The sequence below is a fragment of the Nycticebus coucang genome, chromosome X (assembly GCF_027406575.1).
Source record: "Nycticebus coucang isolate mNycCou1 chromosome X, mNycCou1.pri, whole genome shotgun sequence".
Lineage (NCBI taxonomy): Eukaryota > Metazoa > Chordata > Mammalia > Primates > Lorisidae > Nycticebus > Nycticebus coucang.
The window spans coordinates 2,850,479-2,876,567 of record NC_069804.1 but is presented as its reverse complement, the minus strand read 5'-3'; the positions used below and the strand labels follow the sequence as shown (position 1 = coordinate 2,876,567).

At 44.3% G+C, this 26,089-nt stretch overlaps 1 protein-coding gene across 2 annotated transcripts in view; it reads left to right on the top strand.

The window, feature by feature from the left end:
* PRKX (protein kinase cAMP-dependent X-linked catalytic subunit) overlaps positions 1-26,089 on the top strand; it is a 109,393-nt gene that overhangs the window by 62,209 nt on the left and 21,095 nt on the right. For both annotated transcript variants that reach the window (XM_053580132.1, XM_053580131.1), the window contains exons 5-8: positions 8,886-8,981; positions 10,816-10,873; positions 20,100-20,177; positions 23,031-23,178. In XM_053580132.1, coding sequence (XP_053436107.1) covers positions 8,886-8,981; positions 10,816-10,873; positions 20,100-20,177; positions 23,031-23,156 — 358 coding nt within the window. In that variant the 3' untranslated portion in view covers positions 23,157-23,178. The remainder of the gene's footprint in view (positions 1-8,885; positions 8,982-10,815; positions 10,874-20,099; positions 20,178-23,030; positions 23,179-26,089) is intronic.

The window sequence follows — 26,089 nt, the reverse complement described above, 5'->3', positions numbered from 1 at the left end:
GTTACTACTTCATAACTGTAATTTTGCTGCCGTTATGAATCGTAATGTAAATATCTGACAGGCAGGACGTATTTTCCTTGTTACAAAGGGGTCGCGACCCACAGGTTGAGAACCCCTAGGTTAAAAGAATCTCAAGTCCCCAGGAAGATTGAAGAGAGAGAGAGAGAGAGAGACAGGCTGGGTAAAAAGTTGGGGGGTTGTTAACAAAGGACAGATGGTGCCTTTTAGAAAGGGGGAGGGGAAAACCAGTTCTATTCCTGCAGGGAACGTGAGCCACGTTCCTTCATCTAAGTGCAGATCAGGGATTCAAAGGATTTAGCCAGCCCTTCCCTGCCCCACCTGTCGACACTCCTTTCGGCTGCCTCAGGGTGCTGTTCATCTTCCCTGGTGAGCCCCCCGGGCTCTGCCTCTGTGAACGCTCCCTGCCCCACACACCTGAGGATTCCTGAGGATTGAGGCCGGTTGGCCCCACTGAGGAGTCTGCCTGTCTACCGCCCACAGGTGTGCAAAGGAAAGATTGCAGCATGAGCAGCAGCTTTGCACAAAAGACTCTTATCTCTGAGATGCAGCCCTGAGGAGTGCACTGGTCTCTGGCCCGGGGTTCGCAGCTGAGCTCCTCCCGCCCCCACTCTTTATTTCTGCTTCTCTCTTCTGTTTGCCTGTGAGGCTCAGAGGCAGCTGTCAGCCTGTCCTCTGAGGTAGCTCCTGGTGGTAGGACATCTGTGATTGAGGTTTCTACTGTCAGTGGGAAGCAAAGTTGGGGAGGAAGAGAGACGTGGTCAGGGTGGAAAGGCGTGTTCAGCGGATCCCAGTCTTGTTCTCAACCATCTGTGCATCGGTCTGTTCAATTATCTACCAATTCTATCCATCCATCCATCTATCAGTTGGTTTAGCTTATTCATCTTCTCTCTCCATTGATCTGTTTTCATTTATCTATCAACTCTGTTCATCTTTCCATCTATTCATTTGTCTTATCTCTCCATAAATCAGTTCCCTTATCTATCAACTCTATCCATGCATCCCTCTTCATCTTCCTGTCTGTCACCCTCTCGAGAATTCACACGTTACCAATCTGTCATTGACACATGTACCTGTCCATCCAACCATTTGCCATCTCTGTCCATCTGTCTGCCCATCTTTCTATTATGTACTCATCTGTTGGTCTTTTTTTTTTTTTTTTTGCAGTTTCTGGCTGGGGCTGGGTTTGAACCCACGACCTCCAGCATATGGGGCCGGCGCCCTACTCCTTTGAGCCACAGGTGCCGTCCCCTAACTTTCGGTTTTTTTAATTTTGTGTTCCTCTTTACTTAGATCAGCAGTTCTCAACCTGTGGGTAGCGACCCCCTTTTAACAATGAAAATAGCTTGCGGCATTAGGAAGGCTGAGAACCACTGACTTGGATGTCTTTAATGAATCATGTAAACCACCTGTGCTCATTATGCGCCCCCGGGCCTCAAGTTCAGGTGGATCAAAAGGTCTGCAGCACCTTTTCCTGCCATGATACCATTCACCACCAGAGGGCAGCATTGCCTCAGGATCGGAGAATTCCAGCATCTGATGGTTTTAAATAGAGTTAAGATTTATGTACCCCAAGTTATGTCTCAGTATTAGGACAGAATGTAATACTATACAGTAGTGTCAGAATGCTACATACTATTAGGACATAATACTGATAGACTATAATAGAAAAATCACTGAGAACAGAATAAAATAAGACTGGAATGTTAGGCCAGATTAAAATTATTGTATTAGAATTATCTGAATTATCAGAATTATTACTAACATAATATAGCAGAATAGTAGACTATATTAGAATACTTGAATGCTGTCAAAGAGGAAATATAATTATCATCTACCATCAGCCTTCATTATTAGAGTAATTAAATGAATTACAATTATTCATTATATCATCATCATTATATAATTAAATGGATTGTAATTATTCAGTATAATGAATAATTAAAGTTCTCTCTTAATGCAGATCAGTGTTCCACATGAGGCAGGGAGCTGTGCGTTTGCAGTCAGCCTATTTCCATTTTCTGCCTTTTTGGGTGGGTCATTTGAGAGCCATGAATGCACCCATTCCTATATTCAGAACCTGGCAGAACCCCAGACCCTCTACCAACATTTGCTAGTTCACCCTCCGCTCAGCTGCACCCAGAGCTTCCCCACTGCTGCCCCCTCCCTGCAGACTTAGATGGAGGTGCAGCTGGAGGTGCCCCGTCCCTACCCGAACACCCAGGTGTGTCTGTCCTCCTGTGCAGCCTGCTTGGTCCCATGCAACCCACTTGTGGCTTTTCCAGTGACTAGATCAGAGCTGGAGTGAGCTCCTCATAGACGTGCCTCTCAGAATATATGGCTGTGGTCCCCCTGCATCTGGACATGGCCCCTCTGTGCCTCACACCGTGCCAGCACCACCTCTCAGATCTGCCACCAAGCATTACCTGTCCCCTGCCTCTGGGCTGCCCCAGGCTCCTCCAGCATCAGTTTCTCTTTCTTTGCCTGGGCCTCATCTGTAAGCTGATCCCAGAACCCTGTGTCCCCCAGGTCACCTCTGTCACATACCATCTGTCGTGTTAATGGTGTTTGGCAGATCTGAAACCCTCTTGACGGTGTGTGTTCATTGCCTGTCAGACCTCTGATCCTCAGCATTTGTTCATTTTTATTTGAGACATTGTCTCACTATGTCGCCCTGGGTAGAGTGCCGTGGCGTCACGGCTCACAGCCACCTCAAACTTTTTGGCTTAAGCCATTCTCTTGCTTCAGCCTCCCAAGTAGCTGGGTCTACAGGCACCTGCCACAATGCCCGGCTATTTTTTGTTGCACTGATCTTTGTTGTTTAGCAGGCTCAGGCTGGATTGGAACCTGCCACCCTCGGTGTATGTGGCTGGCACCGTAACCACTGTGTTACTCAACTTTTCTTCTTGCCTCCTTGAAACAAGTGACTTGGAATTGTCTCTCATCCTTCTGTTATTTTCCTGGCCTGTTTCTCTCCCGCTTACTTATAGATTCCCCCCCCGCCTTTTTTTTTTCCTTTTTAGAGATAGGGTCTAACTCTGTCATCACAGCTCCCAGCAACCTCAAACTCCTAGGCTCCAGTGATCCTCCTACCTCAGCCTCCTGCGTAGCTGGGACTACAGGCATCTGCTACAATGCCCAGCTATTCTTTAGAGACAGGGTCTTGCTCTTGCTCAGGCTGGTCTCAAACTCCTGAGCTCAAGGAAATCTACTTGCCTCAACCTCCCGAGTAGCTGGGATGACAGGTGCACCACCATCCCCAACTAATTTTTAAATTTTTGTTAAGGAGTCTTGCTCCATTGCTCAGGCTGGCCTCCAACTCCTGGCCTCAAGCAGTCCTTTGCCTAGGCCTCCTAGAGTGCTAAGATTGCAGGTGGGAAGGAGCACACCTGCTCTGATTTCCATTTTCTTTATTGCTACCCGCCACCCACCCAGCCTGACTAGTGTGTCTTGTCTGTATGTGTTTCCAGCTTTAATTTATCATCTCAGTCTCTTTGGAGGTCCAAGGAAAGCCGTCTGTCTGGCAAAACATGCTGTGTGTGGAGGGCAGGGGATTATATCACTACCAGGATTTGATTTTTCAGTGAAAGAGAAACGTTTAGGTTCCATCTGTGCTGGATGGATTGGTCTGGGACACAATCACCTGCACAGTTCCCCAGTTGCCCCACAGTCTGCTGCAATCTCTCCCGTCCTTTTCTTTGTTCACGTCTACCCCTGACTTAGGGTTCACCTGAACCTACAGACTCTCTTCTGAATAAGGTGAAATTCTGTCCAGATACCCCTGTGGTCACTTGCCCGTGAAGAGCTGGCCTTCAGACATTTTGGTCTCGGGACTCCCTTCATATTCCAAAAAATTAACAACCCCAAAAGCTTCTCTTTTTGTGGCTTTTACACCGACTGCATTCGAAATTAAAATGGAGATTAAGAAATAAATATCGTATAAATAAATAGATGACATATATTCACGTGAAGTAAAAGAACACTCATGAAAGATGAACTCAAACAGAAATTATTTTTCAGATTACTACGAGGCTGCAAATGGTTAGGTTACACTGCTTGCATTTGTTAGGTAAAGAACAAGTTGTAGTTAAGCCCTCCACCCAGGGTGCGTGGGCGTGTGCTGTATACCCAACCTTGTGCTCGTTAGGAAAGAACACACCAATCTCTCCCCTTGTCTCCTCCTGGGTCTACCACTTGAATTTAATTGTGTTTTTCTGTTGTGTGGGCATGTAAAATGTTTATTTATTGGTTTTGTATTAGTAGTGAGTACACTGGATGCTTTGCTTTTCCATTCTTGTGATACTTTCGTTAGCAGAATGTTTTCCAAACACAGGAAGGTAAAAGCAAAACTAAAGTTGCCATCTTTCTTTACGGCTGAATAGTATTCCATGGTATACGTATACCACAGTTTATTTATCCATTTGTGAGTTGACGGGCACTTGGGCTGTTTCCGCATCTTGGCAATTGTGAATTGAGCTGAGATAAACAATCTGGTGCAAATGGCCTTGTGATAAAGTGATTTTTTTTTTTCTTCTGGGTAGATAGTAATGGGATTGCAGTAACACCAAAAATAAATAAATGGGACATGATCAAGCTAAAAAAAAGCTTTTATACGGCTAAGGGCACACAACAAGGAAAGCAAACAGACTGTCTTCAGAATTGAAGAAGGTATTTGCATGCTAGGAATCTGACAGAGGTCTAATAACCAAAATCTACAGAGAATTCAAAGTAATCAACAAGAAAACACCAAACAGTCCCGTCTATCACTGGGCAAGAGACTGGAACAGAACTTTCTCTGAAGAAGACAGATAAATGGCTAACAAACATGAAAAAAAAGCTCATCGTCCCTGATCATCAGAGAAATGCAAACTAAAACTACCCTGAGATAGCACCTTAACCCTGGTGAGAACGGCCCACATCACAAGAGTCTCAAAGCTGCAGGTGCTGGTGTGAATGTGGAGAGAAGGGAACACTTTTACACTGCTGGGGGGACTGCAAACTAAGACAGCCTCTATGGAAAGAAGTAGGGAGAATCCTCAAAGAGCTAGAAGTAGATCTTTCATTTGATCCCACAAACAGCATTTTTTAAAGGGGAAAAAAAATAGGTGTGTATCTGCATTCCCTGGATTAAAAATACTTAATGGGAAACATTGACTTTATTTTTAATATCCACTAGAACCTTGGTAAGTGACCCCCCAGGGACTGTCACAAACTGGTCAACATATGGAGGTAGTCAACATAAGAAACCAGACCTGCTATACTGATATGTACATGTGGTGCATATCTGGTCCATAAAAATTAGTCAACTGGCTCGGCACCTGTGGCACAGTGGTTATGGCACTGGCCACATGTACCGAGGCTGGTGGATTCGAACCCGGCCTGGGCCAGCTAAACAACAATGACAACTGCAACAAAAAAATATAGCCGGGCATTGTGGCAGGCACCTGTAGTCCCAGCTACTTGGGACGCTGAGGCAAGAGAATGACTTAAGCCCAAGAGTTGGAGATTGCTGTGAGCTGTGACGCCACGGCACTCTATCTAGGGCGACATAATGATTCTCTGTCTCCAAAAAATAAAAATAAAAATTAGGTCAACTTCAGGAGGTGATCAGTGTAGGGAAATGATCAGCAATGGAGGTCGTACTGTGTATATATATATATTTTTTTGTCAAATCTGTTTCACGTCCAACTTAAAACCTCCTAGACTTTTCTGCCCCCTCTCTGTTTGGGGTAAGGTACATAAAGAACAATCATTGGTGTTCAGTGTTGCTGTCAGAAAAGGATGACACCAATCTCCAAAATAAAACTTGGGGGAACCGCAGGCTTCCCTGGGCTCCCACTCTGGGATCGCGGCTGTCGTGATGAACACAAACTGCCCTGTTTTTCTTACTGTGCCCTCTGCTCTTCTTCTTTTTCTGTTTACTCTTCCCCTCTCTTGAGTTCCTCATTCCCGCTCCAACCTCAGCCGTCCAGTTTTGTCTGAGGAGCATCGATTTTATCTTGTAATACAAAAGCGTCAGGGCAGGAATCTTTGAGGAAGCATCGGGAGTGGCGTGAAGTGACAGGGACAGCCCGTTGTCCACCTGCCTTTCTCTTCCAGAGACCCTTTTCTTCCTCTTAATTCTCCAAAAACACCTGCCTTTTCAACACCAGCCCAACCTGGGCAGGTCACCTGTGGATGGTTGGAGACGGCACTTTTATCTGAGCTGGGATGTTTCTGCAAATCAGAGGCAGCTCCCAGCACCTGTGTGGTGCGTTGTACTGGAAATTGGAGATGGGTGCGATGCCTATGTGAGAATCTTCCTCCTTAGAAGGTGGTGATAGAACATGCCGGTGTGAATATTTAAGATGAAAATCTTAAGGCTACCTTCACACAGATTAGCACATTTTCTTTCCAAGTATAGCTGTCAGCAGAGACAACTTCAAGTTTTTTAAAGGGCCAAGTTCTATGTCATGAGCGTTCATGTCCTTTCACGCTTTCTAACACTGACCTGCGCGGTAGAGACAGAAGTTGCAAGATTTCCCAAGCAAGTTCCCTCCGAGGCTCACCGCCTGTGCTTTTTTCCCTCCAGGAAGATCAGCTAGAGCTCTTTTATTATTGCTATTTCTTCCCCCGCTTATTAAATACCTTTCCCACGATATTGTCCTTCCAAGAGCGCTGTGTGTAATACCCTCTGTAAACGTTCTTAGCTGTGTATGACACGGTCTCTCCCAGAGTTGAATGTTCCACTGCGGAATTTTTCCGTCTCCTCGATGAAATCTCACGACTGAGTGTATTGAGACAGGGCTGCCTCCCAAAAACAGAGAGAAAGGAATATGATTGCGCCCCAACTACTGTCTGAGAAAGCAGCTGGCAGGTGACCAAGAAAGACTCAAGGACTGTTAACGTCCAAGGCCTTCATGATTTACAAGGACTGGATGGATGTCCCCACATGGTGGATGAATCACGTTTACTTTGGAGCCTAGTCTGGGTGGTTTTTCCTTTCTGGTTCTTTTTGAGACACAGTCTCGCTCTCTCACCCAGGCTAGAGTGCCATGGTGTCACAGCTCACAGCCACCTCAAACTCCTGGGCTGAAGTGATCCACCTGCCTCAGCCTCCTGAGTAGCTTGGGACTATAGGCGTGCACCACTATGCCTAGCTAATTTTTCTATTTTTAGTAAAGATGGGCACTCACTCTTGTTCAAGCTGGTAGTGAACTCCCAAGCTCAAGCAATCGACACACCTTGGCTCCCAGAGTGCTGGGATTGCAGGCGCGAGCCACCGTGACCAGCCTCAAAGTCTTCCTTTTAAATACTTGCTGTTATTTTCAAGGACCATGTTTTCATATAGTTCTACCTTCTGCTAGTCCAGAGGTCACCAAACTTTTTTTTTTTTTTTTTTTGCAAATAGTCAAAGAGTAAAACTGTTCATGTTTGTAGACGAAGAGATCTCAGTTTCAACTAGCAATTCTGCTGCTGTAAGTCAAAAAGTACCCAAGACTTACCTGGGTGCTGTGGCAGGCGCCTGTAGTCCCAGCTACTTGGGAGGCTGAGGCAAGAGAATCGCTTCAGCCCAAGAGTTGGAGGTTGCTGTGAGCTGTGATGTCATGGCACTCTACCAAGGACGACATAGTGGGACATTGTCTCAAAAAAAAAAATTTAGTACCCAAGACAATACAAATCAAGCAAACATGATGTGAGTAAATGAATGGCAGGGTGGCTGTGTACTGATAAAACTTTATTGGTAAAAGCAAACTGTGGGCCACAGTTTGCCAACCCTTGGACCACATCTCTGTTGTTTAAAAGTCCAAGCTAGAAAGGAACCTTGACTTGACTATGACCTCACCAACCACAGAGATTCAGATAACATGGGCTATAAGTCACAAGGATGCAATAAAACCTAATTCCTCTACATCGGGGAGGTGCAGTGCCCTAAAATGTAATATAATGTTTTTTTTTTTTTTTTTTTTTTTTTTTGAGACAGGAGTCTCACTACGTCCCCCTGGGTAGAGTGCCGTGGTGTCACAGCTCACAGCAACCTCAAACTCTTGGGCTTAAGCAATTCTCTTGCCTCAGCCTCCCAAGTAGCTGGGACTACAGGCGCCCACCACAACACCCGGCTATATTTTTTTGTTGTTGTTGCAGTTGTCATTGTTGTTTTTAACTGGCCCAGGGCAGGTTCGAACCTGCCAGCCTCAGTGTATGTGGCCTGCGCCCTACCCACTGAGCTACGGGTGCTGTCCTAATGTTTTTTTAATGATAACATTCTGGTACTTTAATTACTAAGCTTTCTATGTATATAAGCAGCCGTGGGTTCTCATGCAACCTTAAATAGAGTTTAATATTTTGCTAATTACTAGAGCAAAAATATTCTTTCTAGGGGCGGCACCTGTGGCTCAGAGGAGTAAGGCGCCGGCCCCATATGCTGGAGGTGGCAGGTTCAAACCCAGCCCTGGCCAAAAACTGCAAAAAAAAAAAAAAAAAATATTTCTAGGAATAATTCTTTCTCAGTATTGCTTGGTGACAAAAATCAACCTCAGGTTCATGAGTATATTGAGAATTTGTGAGAAGATAGGATATTTAAATTCTGAAACGTGTAATGAGAGTTACTTGTTCAGCTGGTCAGCAGGCACCCTCTCCAAATGGTCTTCACTCCATCTCCAAGGAGGACTCTGCCCTCCCCTGGCCACAGGGCACCATTCATCCCGTCTTAGAACTGTCTACATGTCCTGTCTTCAGATAGCAATGATTTCAGCATGCGAAGAAAGATGACATTTGACATGAATTACTTTCCGTGCACGGGAAGCAGAAAAAGCTATTGTTACGAAAGGAAGGAACGTCTTCCAAGCTTGTTATCCACTTAAAATAGATGTTTATTTTCCTGACAGCTTCCCTCCATTTTTTGATGACAACCCATTCGGCATCTATCAGAAAATCCTTGCAGGCAAAATCGATTTCCCCAGGCATCTGGATTTCAGCGCCAAGTAAGTGAACTGTCTCTCCCCGTTGTCTGTTTATTTTTAAAACGTCCAGGTTTGCCGCCGGGGTATTCGCTCAGTGGGACACCATCTCGCATTATTATTCCGTGACGGTGTCTCAGGTGTCAGGCAGTAATCTTTTCCATGGAAAGGGGGAGACATGTTTTATTTTATTTATTTATTTTTTGGGACAGAGTCTCACTATTTTGCCCTGGGTAGAGTGCTATGGCGTCATAGCTCACAGCAACCTCAAACTCTTCGGCTTAAGCGATTCTCTTGCCTCAGCCTCCCAAGTAGCTGGGACTACAGGCGCCCAGAAGAATGCCCAGTTATTTTTGTTGTTGTTGCAGTTATCATTGTTGTTTAGCGGGCCCAGGATGGGCTGGAACCCGCCACCCTCGGTGTATGTGGCTGGCACTGTAACCACTGTGCTACGGGCACCGAGCCCTGGCAGGTGTATTTATGTGAAGTGTCAGGATCCTCCCCGGCAGGCCCATAAATTTCTCATGCTATCCTCATCGAAGCTGGGTTTTCTTTCTTTCTTTCTTTCTTTTCAGACTAACATGAGGGCATAAAAGATTAGGTTACACTGTCTGCTTTGTTAGGTAAAGTTCAGGCTGTAGTTGAGCCCTTCACCCGGGGAGTGTGCTGTGTACCCCAACATTGTGCCCATTAGGTGAGAGTTCACCAATTCACCTCCCTCCTCCCTCGCCCCTCTCCCTCCTCGCCCCTCTCTGACTTGCACATAATTGCATTTTCCTGTCATGTGGGTGTACATTTGTTCATGTACTGGTTTCCTATTAGTATTGAGCACATTGGATCCTTGCTTTTCCGTTCTTGTGATTTTTTGCTGAGAAGAATGTGTTTCAACTCCATCCAGGTACCTACAAAAGACCTAAAATCTCCTTCTTTTCTCATAGCTTAATACCATGGAATAATACTCAGCCATAAAAAAAGACAGGAAAAAAGGTGCTTTTTGTTGTTGTTGTTGTTGCTTTTTGTTTGTTCTGGGGCACAGTTTCACTCTGTCACCCTGGGTAGAGTGCTATGGTATCCTAGCTCACAGCAACCTCAAATTCCTGGGCCTAAGCAATCCTCTTGCCTCAGCCTCCCAAGTAGCGGAGACTACGGGCACCTGCCAGAACATGTGCTAATTTTTCTACTTTTAGTAGAGATGGGATCTCGCTCTTACTCAGCTGGTCTTGAACTCCTGAGCTCGAGCATTCCACCTGCCTTGGCCTCCCAGAGTGCTGGGGTTACAGGCACTGTGCCTGTCTGGAAAATAAGCGTTTTCTTTACAGAGAATGAATTAGCCCTCTTCCCTTAGCTGTGGACAAGTGCAGAGGCAACCCAGTGTCGCATAAATTATTTCAGAAATGGCAACAGTAAGATACAAGCCCAAGAAGAGAAAACGTTTTGCCAAACCAGAAATTGAGCTACGGTGCAAACGCAGGGATTGTTGCAGGTGGATTTTTGTCTCTGTCTCTGACTATGCTCCGGGTGCCCCGAATGATATTAAGATGTTCAAATGCGGGCGGCGCCTGTGGCTCAGTCGGTAAGGCGCCGGCCCCATATACCAAGGGTGGTGGGTTCAAACCCGGCCCCGGCCAAACTGCAACCAAAAAATAGCCGGGCGTTGTGGCGGGCGCCTGTAGTCCCAGCTACTCGGGAGGCTGAGGCAAGAGAATCGCTTAAGCCCAGGAGTTGGAGGTTGCCGCGAGCTGTGTGAGGCCACGGCACTCTACCGAGGGCCATAAATTAAGACTCTGTCTCTACCAAAAAAAAAAAAAAAAAAAAAAGATGTTCAAATGCTTTTTCTCTCTCTCTCTCTCCTAAACAGAGACCTCATTAAGAAACTGCTGGTTGTGGACAGGACAAAGCGTCTGGGAAACATGAAGGTCAGTATTTGCTTCCAGGGCTGTTAACCGGAGTCTGATGCGAGATCTGAGGTTTGAGGGCAGCACCTGTGGTTCAAAGAAGTAGGGAGCCCGCCCCATATGCCGGAGGTGGTGGGTTCAAACCCTGCCCCGGCCAAAAACTGCAAAAAAGAAAAAAAAGATCTGAGGTTTGACACCAGCATGGCTATTTATTGATATAATCCAAAGCGTTCATACATAATTCCTTCCTACCTTGTAAACGTGGCTTTTGGGCACATGAGACCATCTCATTTTCTTACCCGTTGGTGGTACAACAGCAGTTTATAAATGATGACTCATTATTTTGTTTGTTCTTTCGGCAGATTCCTTGAGAGACAATTCACATGCCCTGCAATTTAACCCTTTCAAATGTATAGTTTGAAAAACAAAAAAATTAAAAAAAAAGAAAAAATGGCGGTGCCTGTGGCTCAAAGGAGTAGGGCGCCAGCTCCATGTGCCAGAGGTGGTGGTTTCAAACCCAGCCCCGGCCAAAAACTGCAAAAAAAAAAAAAAAAAATGTACAGTTCGGCAGCTTCCAGTAGTCCACATGGGGTATTGCGGTCAGCACTGGGATTAATTTGAGAATATTTTCATCACCTTATAGAAGAAATCCTTCACTCTGCTAATTCTTCCGTCACCTTGCACCCTAATCAATCATTAATCAACTTTTTTTTCCCCCCTATATGTTTTCCCCTATTGTTTTTCCCCCATATGTTTCCCTATACAATTCCCTATAATTGTACCAAACATGACATTTTAGGTCACGTTTTTTGGGTTCATTGCGTGGTCACTTCATTCCCTTTCATGGCCAATGACTATTCCGTTTTACGGAGAGGCCCCATTTCCCTCTATTCATCCTTTGATGGACACGTAGGCTGTTTCCAACTTTGGATGGTTTCCACTTTTTGACTCTTGGGAACACAGGTGCACACCCGTTCACGCGAAGTAACGATTATTTTGGAAGTTGCACAACGAGTGTGATTTCCACACGCTTTTCCTGTGCAGGGAAACATAATTAAGGAACTGAAGTGTTCACGTCTTGTTCACATTTCCTGGAGGTTGGAGCGTTCTCATATCTTTTTTTTGGGGGGGGGGGGACGTCATTTAAACCATAAGGGTAGTCATCCCTCTGTCCTTTATAATATTAGTAGACGTGGGCAGACCCCTTTGGCCTGTCCGTTGGTTTTCACTGTCTGAATTCGCATTTTCCACAGCTTTTCATGAGAGGGACACACCCTGTTAGAATGTTGCCGCTGTCCTGTGATGGGCAGGGTGCCCTGCCAAGGATTCCAGGAGACACAAACATTGGCGTGTAGAATCCCCTGGAAGTAGCCTAGAGACCTCAGTGGGTACACAGAAGGGGTCGGAACAAGCCCCCCTGATGTAAGGAAATTGGGAAGAACTCACAAACATCCGAGCTAGGTCTCAAAGTATGGCCGGGTCTCCTGATGTGGAGAGGAACCACCTAATTTATATTATTTCTTCCAATTAACAAAAATTATGCATATTTACCGACTACAGCAGATGTTTTGAAATACACACCTTTTGCCAAATGGCTCAGTTGAGCTAATTAACAGCGATCTGCTCACACGATTATTATTTGTGGTGAGAAGACGGAAAATTTACTTGTAGGGGTTTTTGAGAATAAATCATCATTAACTATCATTAACTATAATCACCATGATGTACAATAGGTTTTTGGGTTTTTTTGAGAGAGAGAGAGAGAGTTTCACTTTGCCACCTTGGGTAGAGGGCCCTGGTGTCATTCTATCTTATAGCAACCTCAAATTCTTGGGTTCAAGTGATCCTCCTGCCTCAGCCTCCTGAATAAGTGGTACCTGCCACTATGCCTGGCTAGTTTTTCTGTTTTTAGTAGAGACAGGGTCTCGTTGTTGCTCAGGCTGGTCTCAAACTCCTGAGTTCAAGGGATCCACCTGCCTCAGCCTCCCAGAGTGCTGGGATCACCGGTGTGAGCCACCACGCTCAGCCTACGTCAGATTTCTTGATCTTACTTCTACTCTCTGGCTGAAATTGTGTGGCTTTCAACAAACATCTTTGCAGTCACAGCCCCATAAACACTGTTCTGATCTCTGTCTCTGTGAATTCACCTTTCTTCACTCCCGCAGAACAGGGAGACCATGAGGTGTGTGTCTCTCTGTGCCTGGCTTATGTCACTCACCTGTAGTCACTGGAAATGGTGGGAATTCCTTCTTCATGGCTGAATATAGGGTGTTCTGTCCTGCACACCTACTAGATTCTCTCTGTCTGTTCTTCCCTGGATGGGCCCTTGGGTTGATTGCACATTTTGGCTCCCGTGAATAAGAGTGGCCATGAACGTGGGGTGCAGCCGTATGTTTGAAATACTGCTTTGATTTCCTATGCGCAAATGCCCACAATGAGACTGCCGGGTCTGCGGTAGTTGTATTTTTTCATTTTCTCAGGAAGGAACTGCCTAATTAAAATGGGAGGATGTTGCTGTGTCCAGCAGGAGTGGCAGACATCCTATGGATGACACGTTCTCTCTCTTCTCAACTGTGTCCCCATCCTCCATCAGGACATTCCCTAGTCTTCTTGGGTGGTCATCAAAGCTTCCTGTTCTCAGCCACCCCTGTCACTGACTTTCTTCATCTATCTCCTCCCATCACTGTCAAAAGTGGCCCGTCTGTCTTTGCTCAGACCTCCAGGCCCTTAGGAATCCTGCTCTTCACCGTGAACCCTCATGCAGCTGGGACCGGTTCATCACCTCCTTCCCTGTTGCTGTCATGGTGGCACCTTGCTATTTTTCTTTTTTTTTTTTTTGTAGAGACAGAGTTTCACTTTATTGCCCTTGATAGAGTGCCGTGGCATCACACAGCTCACAGCAACCTCCAATTCCTGGGCTTAGGCGATTCTCCTGCCTCAGCCTCCCGAGTAGCTGGGACTACAGGCGCCCACCACAACACCCGGCTATTTTTTTGTTGCAGTTTGTCTGGGGCTGGGTTTGAACCTACCACCCTCGGTATATGGGGCCAGCGCCCTGCTCACTGAGCCACAGGTGCCGCCCAAGCACCTTGCTATTTTTCATTTGGACTGACAAGACTTTTTCTCCCGGACGCATTGCCATTCTATTTAAAGCCTTCATCCTCCGTGGACACGGTTCTGTCCTCCACTGTTGGAAAATTTCCAGTGTGAGGCTTCTTTTGAATTTCTTTCTTATTAGTTGGCCTTATACACACACATGCATGGAATATATAAAAATGTGTATAATAATATATGTTTCTGTATACCTATACAGGGTGCCTATAAAGTTCATGTGCAATCCGAAATTGCACACTATTTTAAATCACACACAAACTTTATGGCTCGCTGTCTAGGTGAATACACATTTACACATTGCCCTTTTTTTTTGAGACAAGAGTCTCACTATGTCGCCTTGGTAGACTGCCAAGGGCCACAGCTCTCAACAAGCTCAAACTCTTGGGCTCAAGCAATTCTCTTGCCTCAGCTTCCCAAGTAGCTGGGACTACAGGCACCCACCACCATGCCTGGCTATTTTTTGTTGCAGTTGTCATTGTTGTTTAGCTGGCCCAGTCTGGGTTCGAACCCACCGTTCACCAGCCTTGGTGTGTGTGGCTGGTGCCGTAACCACTGTGTTACAGGCGCTGAGCCTACATATTGCATTTTTATAGACTTTATATACCACGTAGATGAAGTGTGTGATATGTGTAAATACATACACACGTTATTATTATAGACTTTATAAACGACATACATGAGGTGTGTGATGTGTGTAGAAGCACACACATTGCATTTTTATTGACTTCATATACCCTATGGGAATCCTGCTCTTCCCCATGAACTTTCATGCAGCTGGGACGGGTTCATCACCTCCCTCTCTGCCCCTGTCATGGTGGTAACTTGCTGTTGGTCCTCTTCGTCATCTGGAGTGACATGTCCTGTGTGTTTTAACCACACAGCATGAGTGGTTATGTGTGTACACATCCATTTTAGTACTTTATTTGTGTAAATACTTTACCTTCCAAATACTGAGGGGGGTGTGTGTGTGTTTATATACTTTATATACCCTGTTTCCCTGAAAATAAGACAGTGTCTTATTTTAAGGTGTGCTCCCAAAGATGCGCTAGGTCTTATTTTCAGGGGACGTCTTTTCTTTCCTTTAAGTAGGTCTTGCTTTTGGGGAAACAAGGTATTATACCTACACGTTGTCATGCATTGCTGAATGACTGGGCTCAGGTTGCATTCTGAGAAGTTGTTGTTAGGTGATTTTTGTCCTTCTGCAAAGCTGCTAGCGGGTCCTTCACAAACCGGGGTGGTGCAGCTACTCTAAACCTAGGCTGCTCTGGATTTGCAGGGCATGTTAATATACTGAATACCATAGGCAGTTGCAAGACAATGGTAAGTATGTATATGTGTCCGTATACCTATACAGGGTGCCTATAAAGTTCATGTGCAATTTAAAATTGCACACTATTTTAAAATGCACACAAACTTGATGCCTAGCCTGTATATATGAATACACATTTACACATTGCATCTTTTTTTTTTTTTTTTTTTTGGAGACAGAGTCTCAATAAAAGTTAGTTATACAAACATATCTAAACGGAAAAAATGCAGTAAAAATAGGATATGAAAGGTAAGAAATGGGACTCTTGGCAGGACATTTGTGGTGAGTGGAGCTTGTAGGACTAGGAGTGGGTGAGTCACAGAGTGAGGGATGAGTGAAGTCTAGAACCTTCCTGTCCACCGCTGCAGACTCCATCCTGTGAACTGTACCCTAAATTCAGAAAGAAATGCTTCCTTCTTCAGCAATCAATGAACTTGACTTACAACTTTCTTCTTCATACATGTCTTAATGTTTTAAAAACTTTTAACTTTTTTTTTTAAATACCACATAGCCTAAAACAAAAACACTGTCCAGCATAACACAAAATATTTTCTTTCTTCACATCCTTATTCCATCAGCTTTTTCTGTTTTTAAAGTTTTAATTTTTGGCTTTTAACCTTTCGATCGCAAACAACAAATGGCTATAGTGTTCAAACAAGATGTTTGTTTTGTGTGAATGATGCCTGTCACTTTGCAAACAAAAACTAGAGACTCCTGTGACCTGACCTGAGTCTGTAAGCATCACTTTGTTCTCAATTTTGTTCATAACTGTGTCTGAAATAATTTGTACAAATAGTGGAATCTTGTGGGCGCATACGTAAATACAGGGTACAATAAATTGGAAGAATTGTCAAGTTCAGAAGACTGGATCATTGCTGGAGAATTTGGCTATAGTGGCAGCTTTTAATAATACTTATCACAGGCTCGGCACCTGTAGCTCAAGTGGCTGGGGCGCCAGCCACATGCACCAGAGCTGGTGGGTTCGAATCTAGCCTGGGCCTGCCAAACAACAATGACAACTACAACAACAACAACAAAAAAAATGGCCAGGCATTGTGGCGAGCGCCTGTAGTCCAGCTATTTGGGAAGCTGGGCAAGAGAATCGCTTAAGCCCAAGAGTTTGAGGCTGTGAGCTGTGATGCCATGGCACTCTACCGAGGGTGACTACTTGAGACTCTGTCTGGTCCCACGGGGTGGTCTTCAGGGGCGAGCACAAGCCTGGCTTTTCTGTTGTTGTTTCAATAAGTGGAAGGAAGACACTCAGAAATAATAATAAAAACTATAGTATAGTAAATACAGAGCCCGTTTATAGGACTGGAAGTGCATGAGGCTTGTTTATACCAACACTCAGGGAAACTCCGGGGCTCAAGTGATCCTCCTGCCTCAGCCTTCCCAGTAGCTGGGACTAGAGGCACCTGCTAAGACTACAGGCTAAGCAAGTAGGGTGTTTGCTGACAGATGACCAGGTGCTAAAAATTTTTCATTCTCATCTCTAGAATTGGCTATGCAGCTTGTTGGCTGCATCATTGGCTATGTAGCTTGTTGGCTGAAGAGTTCTTACACGATGGACGACTGTATACACCCACGCACAGTTTATATACCATATGTATGTGCAGTACATTAAATTCTAGTTTGAATACGTAAGTATATACACACACTTCATATCAACAGTGTAGGGCGGCACCTGTGGCTCAAGGAGTAGGGCGCTGGTCCCATATGCTAGAGGTGGCGGGTTCAAACCCAGCCCTGGCCAAAAAGCACACACAAAAAAAGAAAACAGTGTAAAAAGTATGTCTACAAAGTCTATTCACAAGGTGCCAATAAAATTCATACACTTTTTTTTTTGTATTGTTGGGGATTCATCGAGGGTACAATAAGCCAGGTTACACTGATTGCAATTGTTAGGCAAAGTCCCTCTTGCAATCATGTCTTGAATGGAGAAGCATGAATCCTATGTACTCAATTTTGATATGAGGACAATTAATGACAAGGTTATGGGGGGGGGGAGGAAAAGCAGAAAGAGGGACGGAGGGAGGGGGCTGGGGCCTTGGTGTGTGTCACAAAATTCATACACATTTTAAGAAAGGAAAAACTGTATTAGAATTCTAATGTTCCATATATACTGATAACATTTTGTTATTTTATATCTTGTATCTTTTGTAATTGCGGAAGTCAAATATGATTTGACCACTATGATTTTCATACCACGTTTTGCTTTCTTAAAATCTGTATACATTTTCTGTCACCCTCCATATTTGTTTTATATACACACTTTTTTACATTGTATATATGACTTAAATATGTATGTACATACACACACATAGGATCCAGGCTAGAATTTTACTACTGTTCACGTACTGTATGTATTAAGTATATGAGGTATATCTCTGTGTGTACATACATATACGTGTGTAACTGTGTAAACACACATAATCTCTTAGTACCTAGAATTTTATCTAATTGAGGTTAAAAGTCAAGTCTTGTTTTCATTCACAGCTTAACTGACAGCAAAGAGCAGCGACTATTTGATGTTTGACTTAGGTATAGATGGAAAATAATGTTTTCCAAGAAGAAAAGAGAAAACTTTCTAAACAACAGGACTGGGGGAGGAAAGGACAAAAAAATTCACTTCACCCTTTTTCGAGATAGGATCATGGGCAGTCTTCTTCTTTGAGGATAAGAAATTTAAACTCTTATAAAAATAGGCAGTGATATTTATGCTGAAAGTGCAATGCCAAATTCATACCCACTGGGTCTGATTTCATAAAATGCACATCTGCTTCTCCCACTGTCTCGTGTTTAGCCGATAAGAAAGATTTTGTTGTTGTTGTTGTTGGGATTCATTGAGGGTCCACAGATCCAGGTTACACTGCTTGCATTTGTTAGGTAAAGTCCCTCTAAATTATAGAGTCCCGTCCCCAAGAGGTGTGTCACACCCGTGAACTCCCATTCCCTCCTTCTTTCTCTCTCCTCCCCCATTTCCCCACACCTTGCGCTAACATCATTTGTCCTTCATATCAAAATTGAGTACATAGGATTCATGCTTCTCCATTCTTGTGATGCTTTACTAAGAATAATGTCTTCCACTTCCATCCAGGTTAATACGAAGGATGTAAAGTCTCCATCTTTTTTAGCAGCTGAATAATATTCCATGGTATACATATACCACAGCTTGTTAATCCATTCCTGGGTTGGTGGGCATTGAGGCTGTTGCCACATTTTGGTGATTGTAAAATGAGCTGTGATAAAAAGTCTCGTGCAAAAAAAAAAAAAAAAAAAGTCTAGTGCAAATGTCCTTATGGTAAAATGATTTTTTTTCTTCTGGGTAGATGCCCAGTAATGGGATTGCAGGATCAAATGGTGGGAGGTCTAGTTTGAGTTCTTTGAGGATTCTCCATACTTCCTTCCAAAGGGTTGTATTAATTTGCAGTCCCACCAGCAGTGTAAAAGTGTTCCCTTTTCTCCACACCCACACCAGCATCTGCAGCTCTGAGACTTTGTGATGTGGGCCATTCTCACTGGGGTTAGGTGATATGTCAGGGTGGTTTTGATTTGCATTTCTCTGATGATTAGGGACAATGAGCATTTTTTCGTATGTTTCTTGGCCATTCGTCTGTTTTCTTTAGAGAAGGTTCTATTCATCTCACTTGCCCAGTGATATAAGGGATTGCTGGCTCATTTTTTGTTGCTTAATTTGAGTTCTCTGTAGATTCTAGTTATCAAGCTTTTGTCCGATTCATAATATGCAAATATCTTCCCATTCTGACGGTTGTCTATTTGCTTTGGTTGTTGTCTCCTTAGCTGTACGGAAGCTTTTCAGTGTAAGTCCCATTTGTTTATTTTTGTTGTTGCAGTTTCCACTGGAGTCTTCTTCATAAAGTCTTTCCCCAGGCTGATACCTTCCGTTGTTTCCCCACACTTTATTCAAGGATTTTTATTGATTCGTGCCTTAGATAAGAAAGTTATGATACCTGTAATAAAAAGGAAGAAAGGGTGTGGTCCACACCTGACCACTTGCTCCCAGGTGCCCCCCTGCTGCTTGCAGTAGACCGTCCCTACACATGTCCAGGCTGGATACTTCTTACTTTCATACCCAGTCCCGTATTTACTTTTGCCGGGTCACCCTGCACAAGTTACATCCTTCCGTGGGAATCTCTCATTTCGAACGTTTATAAAATCCTGAATAAAATGGTCAAGACAAGCTCAGAAATTACCGTGCATCCAATTTTATGCTGAAAGGCTGAATCATAGGGCGGCGCCTATGGCTCAGTCGGCAAGGCGCCGGCCCCATCTACCGAGGGTGGCAGGTTCAAACCCGGCCCCGGCCAAACTGCAACCAAAAAATAGCCGGGCGTTGTGGCGGGCGCCTGTAGTCCCAGCTACTCGGGAGGCTGAGGCAAGAGAATCGCCTTAAGCCCAGGAGTTGGAGGTTGCTGTGAGCTGTGTGAGGCCATGGCACTCTACCGAGGGCCATAAAGTGAGACTCTGTCTCTACAAAAAATAATAAATAAATAAAAAAAGAAAGGTTGAATCATGTTTATCTTTCAGCCCTTGGGCCAGAGCAGTCTACACGTCAGCTTTCTAACTGGGCAGTTTTCTCCACCAAGGAAAGCAAGTTAAAGAAAAAAACAAAAAACAAAACAGACTTCATTCATAGAGTTCCCAAGTAGCTCCTACCCAAGAACAATTACTCAAAATACAGCCTTTGTGTGTGTGTGGTTGTTTGGTTCCATATGGAATAATGTAGAGATTCCCTGTGCTGTGGTTCTTGTCTGGCCTGTCCACATCCCACCTGCTGGTGACACCTGTCTGTTTCTTTTGTAGAACGGCGCTAATGATGTGAAGCGACACCGTTGGTTCCGCTGCGTGGACTGGGATGCCGTCCCACAGAGAAAACTCAAGGTGCAACGACAGATGAGTTTGTACTGTACAGTCATCCCCTGGTTCTTTTTCAACCAAGTTCCCTCTTCAATGAGTGTCTCAGAGTCAACCTTCTGACATTTGGGGTCAACCCGCACATTTTTTTTTTTTAACTTGCCTTTATAAATTGGTACATAACATTTGTGCATATTTACGGACGAGATATCACCGTGTGATATTACCATGTGGTATCTTTTTTTTTTCTTTCTTTCTTTCTTCCTTTTTTTTTCTTTCTTTTATTAAATCATAGCTGTGTACATTAATGCGATCATGGGGCACCATACACTGGTTTTATAGACCATTTGATATATTTTCATCACACTGGTTAACATAGCCTTCCTGGCATTTTCTTAGTTATTGTGTTAAGACATTTACATTCCACATTTACTAAGTTTCACATGTACCCTTGTAAGATGCACCGCAGGTGTAATCCCACCAATCACCCTCCCTCTCCCCTCCCTTTCCCCTTTCCCCATATTCTTAGGTCATAACTGGGTTATAGCTTTCATATGTAAGCTATAAATTAGTTTCATAGTAGGGCTGAGTACGTTGGATACTTTTTCTTCCATTCTTGAGATACTTTGCTAAGAAGAATACCAGGTGGTATCTTGATATGTGCGTGATATAAAACACATAAAATGTGTCGTGATCCAGTTAGGTATTAAGGATACCTGTCTTTGCATCAGGAACATTTGAAATCTTCTCCCCTAGCTCTCTTGAAATAGGCAGTCTATTGTTGTTAACCGTGGCTCTCTGACTGTCCTGTCATACACCAGGACGCATTTCTTCTCTCTGACAGTATGTTTCCATTGCTCCCCAGCCTCTGTCCTCTCCCACCATCTGGAAACTATCGTTCCTCTCTCAACCTCTGCTAAACACATTTTTTTTTTTTTTTAGCTCTCACATCAGAATGAGGACATGTGATACTTGTCTTTCTGTGCCCTGGTGTCTTTCCCTTAATATAATGACCTCCAGTTCCACCAATGTTCCTGCAGAAGAGACGATTGTTATCTTTTTTCATGCCCAAATAATATTCCACTCACTTCTCCTTGGCCACAAGTTCCTTGACTGTTGGGAATAGCCCTGAACTACCTGTGTCTTTGGTAGAAATGTTACAAGGGAGTGTCCTCAACTTTGCGCTTTAGATTCAAGGAGGGAAACCCTTAAAAATGCTGATTACTGGGTGACACCTGTAGCTCAAGGAGTAGGGTGCCAGCCCCATATACGGGAGGTGGTGGGTTCAAAGCCCTATATACGGGAGGTGGTGGGTTCAAACCCAGCCCTGGCCAAAAACTGTAAAAAAAATTGCTGATTTCTAAGCCTGACTCCAGACCAAACAGAGCCCCTGTGATCACACCCTAGATGCCAGGTTTCATTTGGTGCACAGTTTTAATTTTTCAATGTTTTATCAGATTAAATGCCATTTTTCTCATAAGAGCTATTTGAACATAAGGCTAGATATTCACGTTGGTTGGAAACCAAGTCAATATTAAAAGGTATACACTGCCAAGTCTCCCTCTCACTCCCTCCAAGCCACCTGCAGGTAATTGCCTCTTATTAGATTTTTCTATATGTCCTTCCAGAGTTGGAGGGAGTGGGGTGGCGCCTTGGTGTGTGTCACACTTTATGGGGGCAAGACATGATTGCAAGAAGGACTTTACCTAACAATTGCAATCCAGTGTAACCTGGCTTATTGTATCCTCAGTGAATCCCCAACAATAAAAAAAAAAAAAAGAACTCCATGTGGGAAGATGTATTTTTATTTCCTCTGCATTTATTCAGGACCTAGAGAAATACGTACTATTCTTTTTAGTTTGTTTTTGGGGATCAAGTCGCATTCTGTTGCCCGGGTTACAGGGCCATGGCATCGCCCAGCTCACAGCAACCTCAAACTTCTGAGCTCAAGCAATCCTCCTGCCTCAGCTTCCTGACTAGCTGGGACTACAGGAGCCCACTGCCACATCCAGCTAGTTTTTCTATTTTTAGTAGAGATGGGGGTCTTCTTGTTGCTCAGACTGGTCTCAGATTCCTGAGCTCAGGTGATCCACCTGCCTCAGCCTGTCGTAGTGCTGGGATTACAGGTGTGAGCCACCACACCCGGCAGAGTGGAGTGATAGCCAAGTGCCCATCAAGGCAGTGGCAAAGGACAAGTGAGTGGAATATTATTTGCTTCCCATTGGCACTTCCCAACTTGTGTGTGTGTATCTTAAAACTTTCATGACGACCCACGTGTTATCAGCAGCCACCCTGATGGCTCAGTGTCAGAGTGGAGTGACTGCAACAGAAGTCTTGTCACCTGTACCAATGAAAATGCTTAACTATTGCCCCTTGGTGGGGAAAAAAAATTCTGACCCTTGTCCAAATCTTGGTTTCCTTTTCTTACTGCTTCAGACCAGAAGTGTTGCAATTGGTCTGCAACACTCTCCATTTTACTAGAATTTTCCAAAGCCTGGTCACTTAATCAGCTGCGTCAGAATCTCCCAGATGTAGCAAGGCCTGGGAAATTTGCAGTCTGGATAGTTCTCATTCTAGAACAGCGGTTCTCAACCTGTGGGTCGCGACCCCTTTGGACTATGTATTAAAGGGTTGCGGCATTAGGAAGGTTGAGAATCACTGTTCTAGACCGTAAGAGACACAAGCCCTGGGTTCTGGCCATCCCGGTCACAGTGTGTTATAATTCCAAGCTCTCTGTGTGTACAAATGAAGAGCAGACAGCTGTTGGCTTTTGCAAATCATTGCCATGCTCACAGAAGGAGGCAGAAGGAGAGTGATGTACCCGCAGCCAGCCAGGTGTCTTTTCTAAGCTGGGCTCTGTGTGTCTGCCGGCCCCTGCAGCCTCCCATCGTGCCCAAGATATCCAGTGATGGCGACACATCCAACTTCGAAACTTACCCCGAGAATGAGTGGGACGCTGCCCCTCCTGTGCCAGAGAAAGACTTAGAGATCTTCAAGAATTTCTGAGGAAAGGAACTCTCCCTGGAAGGTACGTCTTTACTTTTTTATTTATGTATTTTGAGACACAGTTTCATTCTGTGTCCCTGTGTAGAGTGCTATGGCGTCATCACAGCTCACAGCCACTTCAGACTCTTGGGCTCAGGCGATTCTCCTGCCTCAGCCTCCCCCATAGCTGGGACTACAGGTGTTTGCACCACAATGCCCAGCTATTTTGTCTGATTTTCAGTAGAGACAGGGTCTCGCTCTTGCTCAGGCCGGTCTTGAAGTCCTGAGCTCAGGCAATCCAAATCCACCTGCCTTGGCCTCCCAGAGTGCTGGGATTACAGATAGGAGCCACCACGCCCAGCCTACATCTTTACTTTTATGAATTGCCAAATAAGGTTGATCCTGGGATAACTGCGTGGTGCTAACCTCATCCGTCCACACATTACAACAGAGCAGGGCCCAGTGGAGTTCTGCCCAGGTCGGCGTAATAAGTCTTTGGGTCACAACCTGTGTGTCTACCTGAAAGGCCTACATGATTTGCGTGTGTGTAAAGGTTCCAGAAACACCACTTTTGTTTCCTCTTCCAAGTGACAGCTGGGCTTCTTGATGGCACTTCCCAAGCATTTTCTTTTTTTTTTTTTTTTTTGTGGAAAGTTTTATTTATTTATTTATTTATTTTATTGTTGGGGATTCATTGAGGGTACAATAAGCCAGGTTACACTGATTGCAATTGTTAGGTAAAGTCCCTCTTGCAATCATGTCTTGCCCCCATAAAGTGTGACACACACCAAGGCCCCACCCCTCTCCCTCCTTCCTTCTTTCTGCTCCCCACCCCCATAACCTTAATTGTCATTAATTGTCCTCATATCAAAATTGAGTACACAGGATTCCTGCTTCTCCATTCTTGTGATGCTTTACTAAGAATAATGTCTTCCACTTCCATCCAGGTTAATACGAAGGATGTAAAGTCTCCATTTTTTTTAATAGCTGAATAGTATTCCATGGTGTACATATACCACAGCTTGTTAATCCATTCCTGGGTTGGTGGGCATTTAGGCTGTTTCCACATTTTGGCGATTGTAAATTGAGCTGCAATAAACAGTCTAGTACAAGTGTCCTTATGATAAAAGGATTTTTTTCCTTCTGGGTAGATGCCCAGTAATGGGATTGCAGGATCGAATGGGAGGTCTAGGTTGAGTGCTTTGAGGTTTCTCCATACTTCCTTCCAGAAAGGTTGTACTAGTTTGCAGTCCCACCAGCAGTGTAAAAGTGTTCCCTTCTCTCCACATCCACGCCAGCATCTGCAGTTTTGCGATTTTGTGATGTGGGCCATTCTCAGTAGGGTTCTCTAACATATAGAGATGATGAACATTTTTTCATGTGTTTGTTAGCCATTCGTCTGTCATCTTTAGAGAAGGTTCTATTCATGTCTCTTGCCCATTGATATATGGGATTGTTGGCTTTTTTCATGTGGATTAATTTGAGTTCTCTATAGATCCTGGGTATCAAGCTTTTGTCTGATTGAAAATATGCAAATATCCTTTCCCATTGTGTAGGTTGTCTCTTTGCTTTGGTTATTGTCTCCTTAGCTGTACAGAAGCTTTTCAGTTTAATGAAGTCCCATTTGTTTATTTTTGTTGTTGTTGCAATTGCCATGGCAGTCTCCTTCATGAAGTCTTTCCCCAGACCAATATCTTCCAGTGTTTTTCCTATGCTTTCTTGGAGGATTTTTATTGTTTCATGCCTTAAATTTAAGTCCTTTATCCATCTTGAATCAATTTTTGTGAGTGGGGAAAGGTGTGGGTCCAGTTTCAGTCTTTTACATGTAGACATCCAGTTCTCCCAACACCATTTATTGAATAGGGAGTCTTTCCCCCAAGGTATGTTCTTGTTTGGTTTATCGAAGATTAGGTGGTTGTAAGATGTTAGTTTCATTTCTTGGTTTTCAATTCGATTCCAAGTGTCTATGTCTCTGTTTTTGTGCCAGTACCATGCTGTCTTGACCACTATGGCTTTGTAGTACAGACAAAAATCTGGTATGCTGATGCCCCCAGCTTTATTTTTGTTACTAAGAACTGCCTTAGCTATACGGGGTTTTTTCTGGTTCCATACAAAACGCAGAATCATTTTCTCCAAATCTTTTTTTTTTTTTTGTAGAGACAGTCTCACCATACCGCCCTCGGGTAGAGTGCCATGGCATCACACGGCTCACAGCAACCTCTAACTCTTGGGCTTACGCGATTCTCTTGCCTCAGCCTCCCGAGCAGCTGGGACTACAGGCGCCTGCCACAACGCCCGCTATTTTTTGGTTGCAGTTTGGCCGGGGCTGGGTTTGAACCCGCCACCCTCGGCATATGGGGCCGGTGCCCTACTCACTGAGCCACAGGCGCCGCCCTTCTCCAAATCTTGAAAGTACGATGTTGGTATTTTGATAGGAATGGCATTGAATAGGTAGATTGCTTTGGGAAGTATAGACATTTTAACAATGTTGATTCTTCCCATCCATGAGCATGGTATGTTCTTCCATTTGTTAATGTCCTCTGCTATTTCCTTTCTGAGGATTTCATAATTTTCTTTATAGAGGTCCTTCACCTCCTTCGTTAGGTATATTCCTAGGTATTTCATTTTCTTTGAAACTATGGTGAAGGGAGTTGTGTCCTTAATTAGCTTCTCCTCTTGACTGTTATTGGTGTATACAAAGGCTACTGAGTTGTGGACATTGATTTTATATCCTGAAACATTACTGTATTTTTTGATGACTTCTAGGAGTCTTGTGGTTGAGTCTTTGGGGTTCTCTAAGTATAAGATCATGTCGTCAGCAAAGAGGGAGAGTTTGATTGACCTCCTCTGCTCCCATTTGGATTCCCTTTATTTCCTTGTCTTGCCTAATTGTATTGGCTAGAACTTCCAGCACTACGTTGAATAGTAAAGGTGACAGAGGACAACCTTGTCTG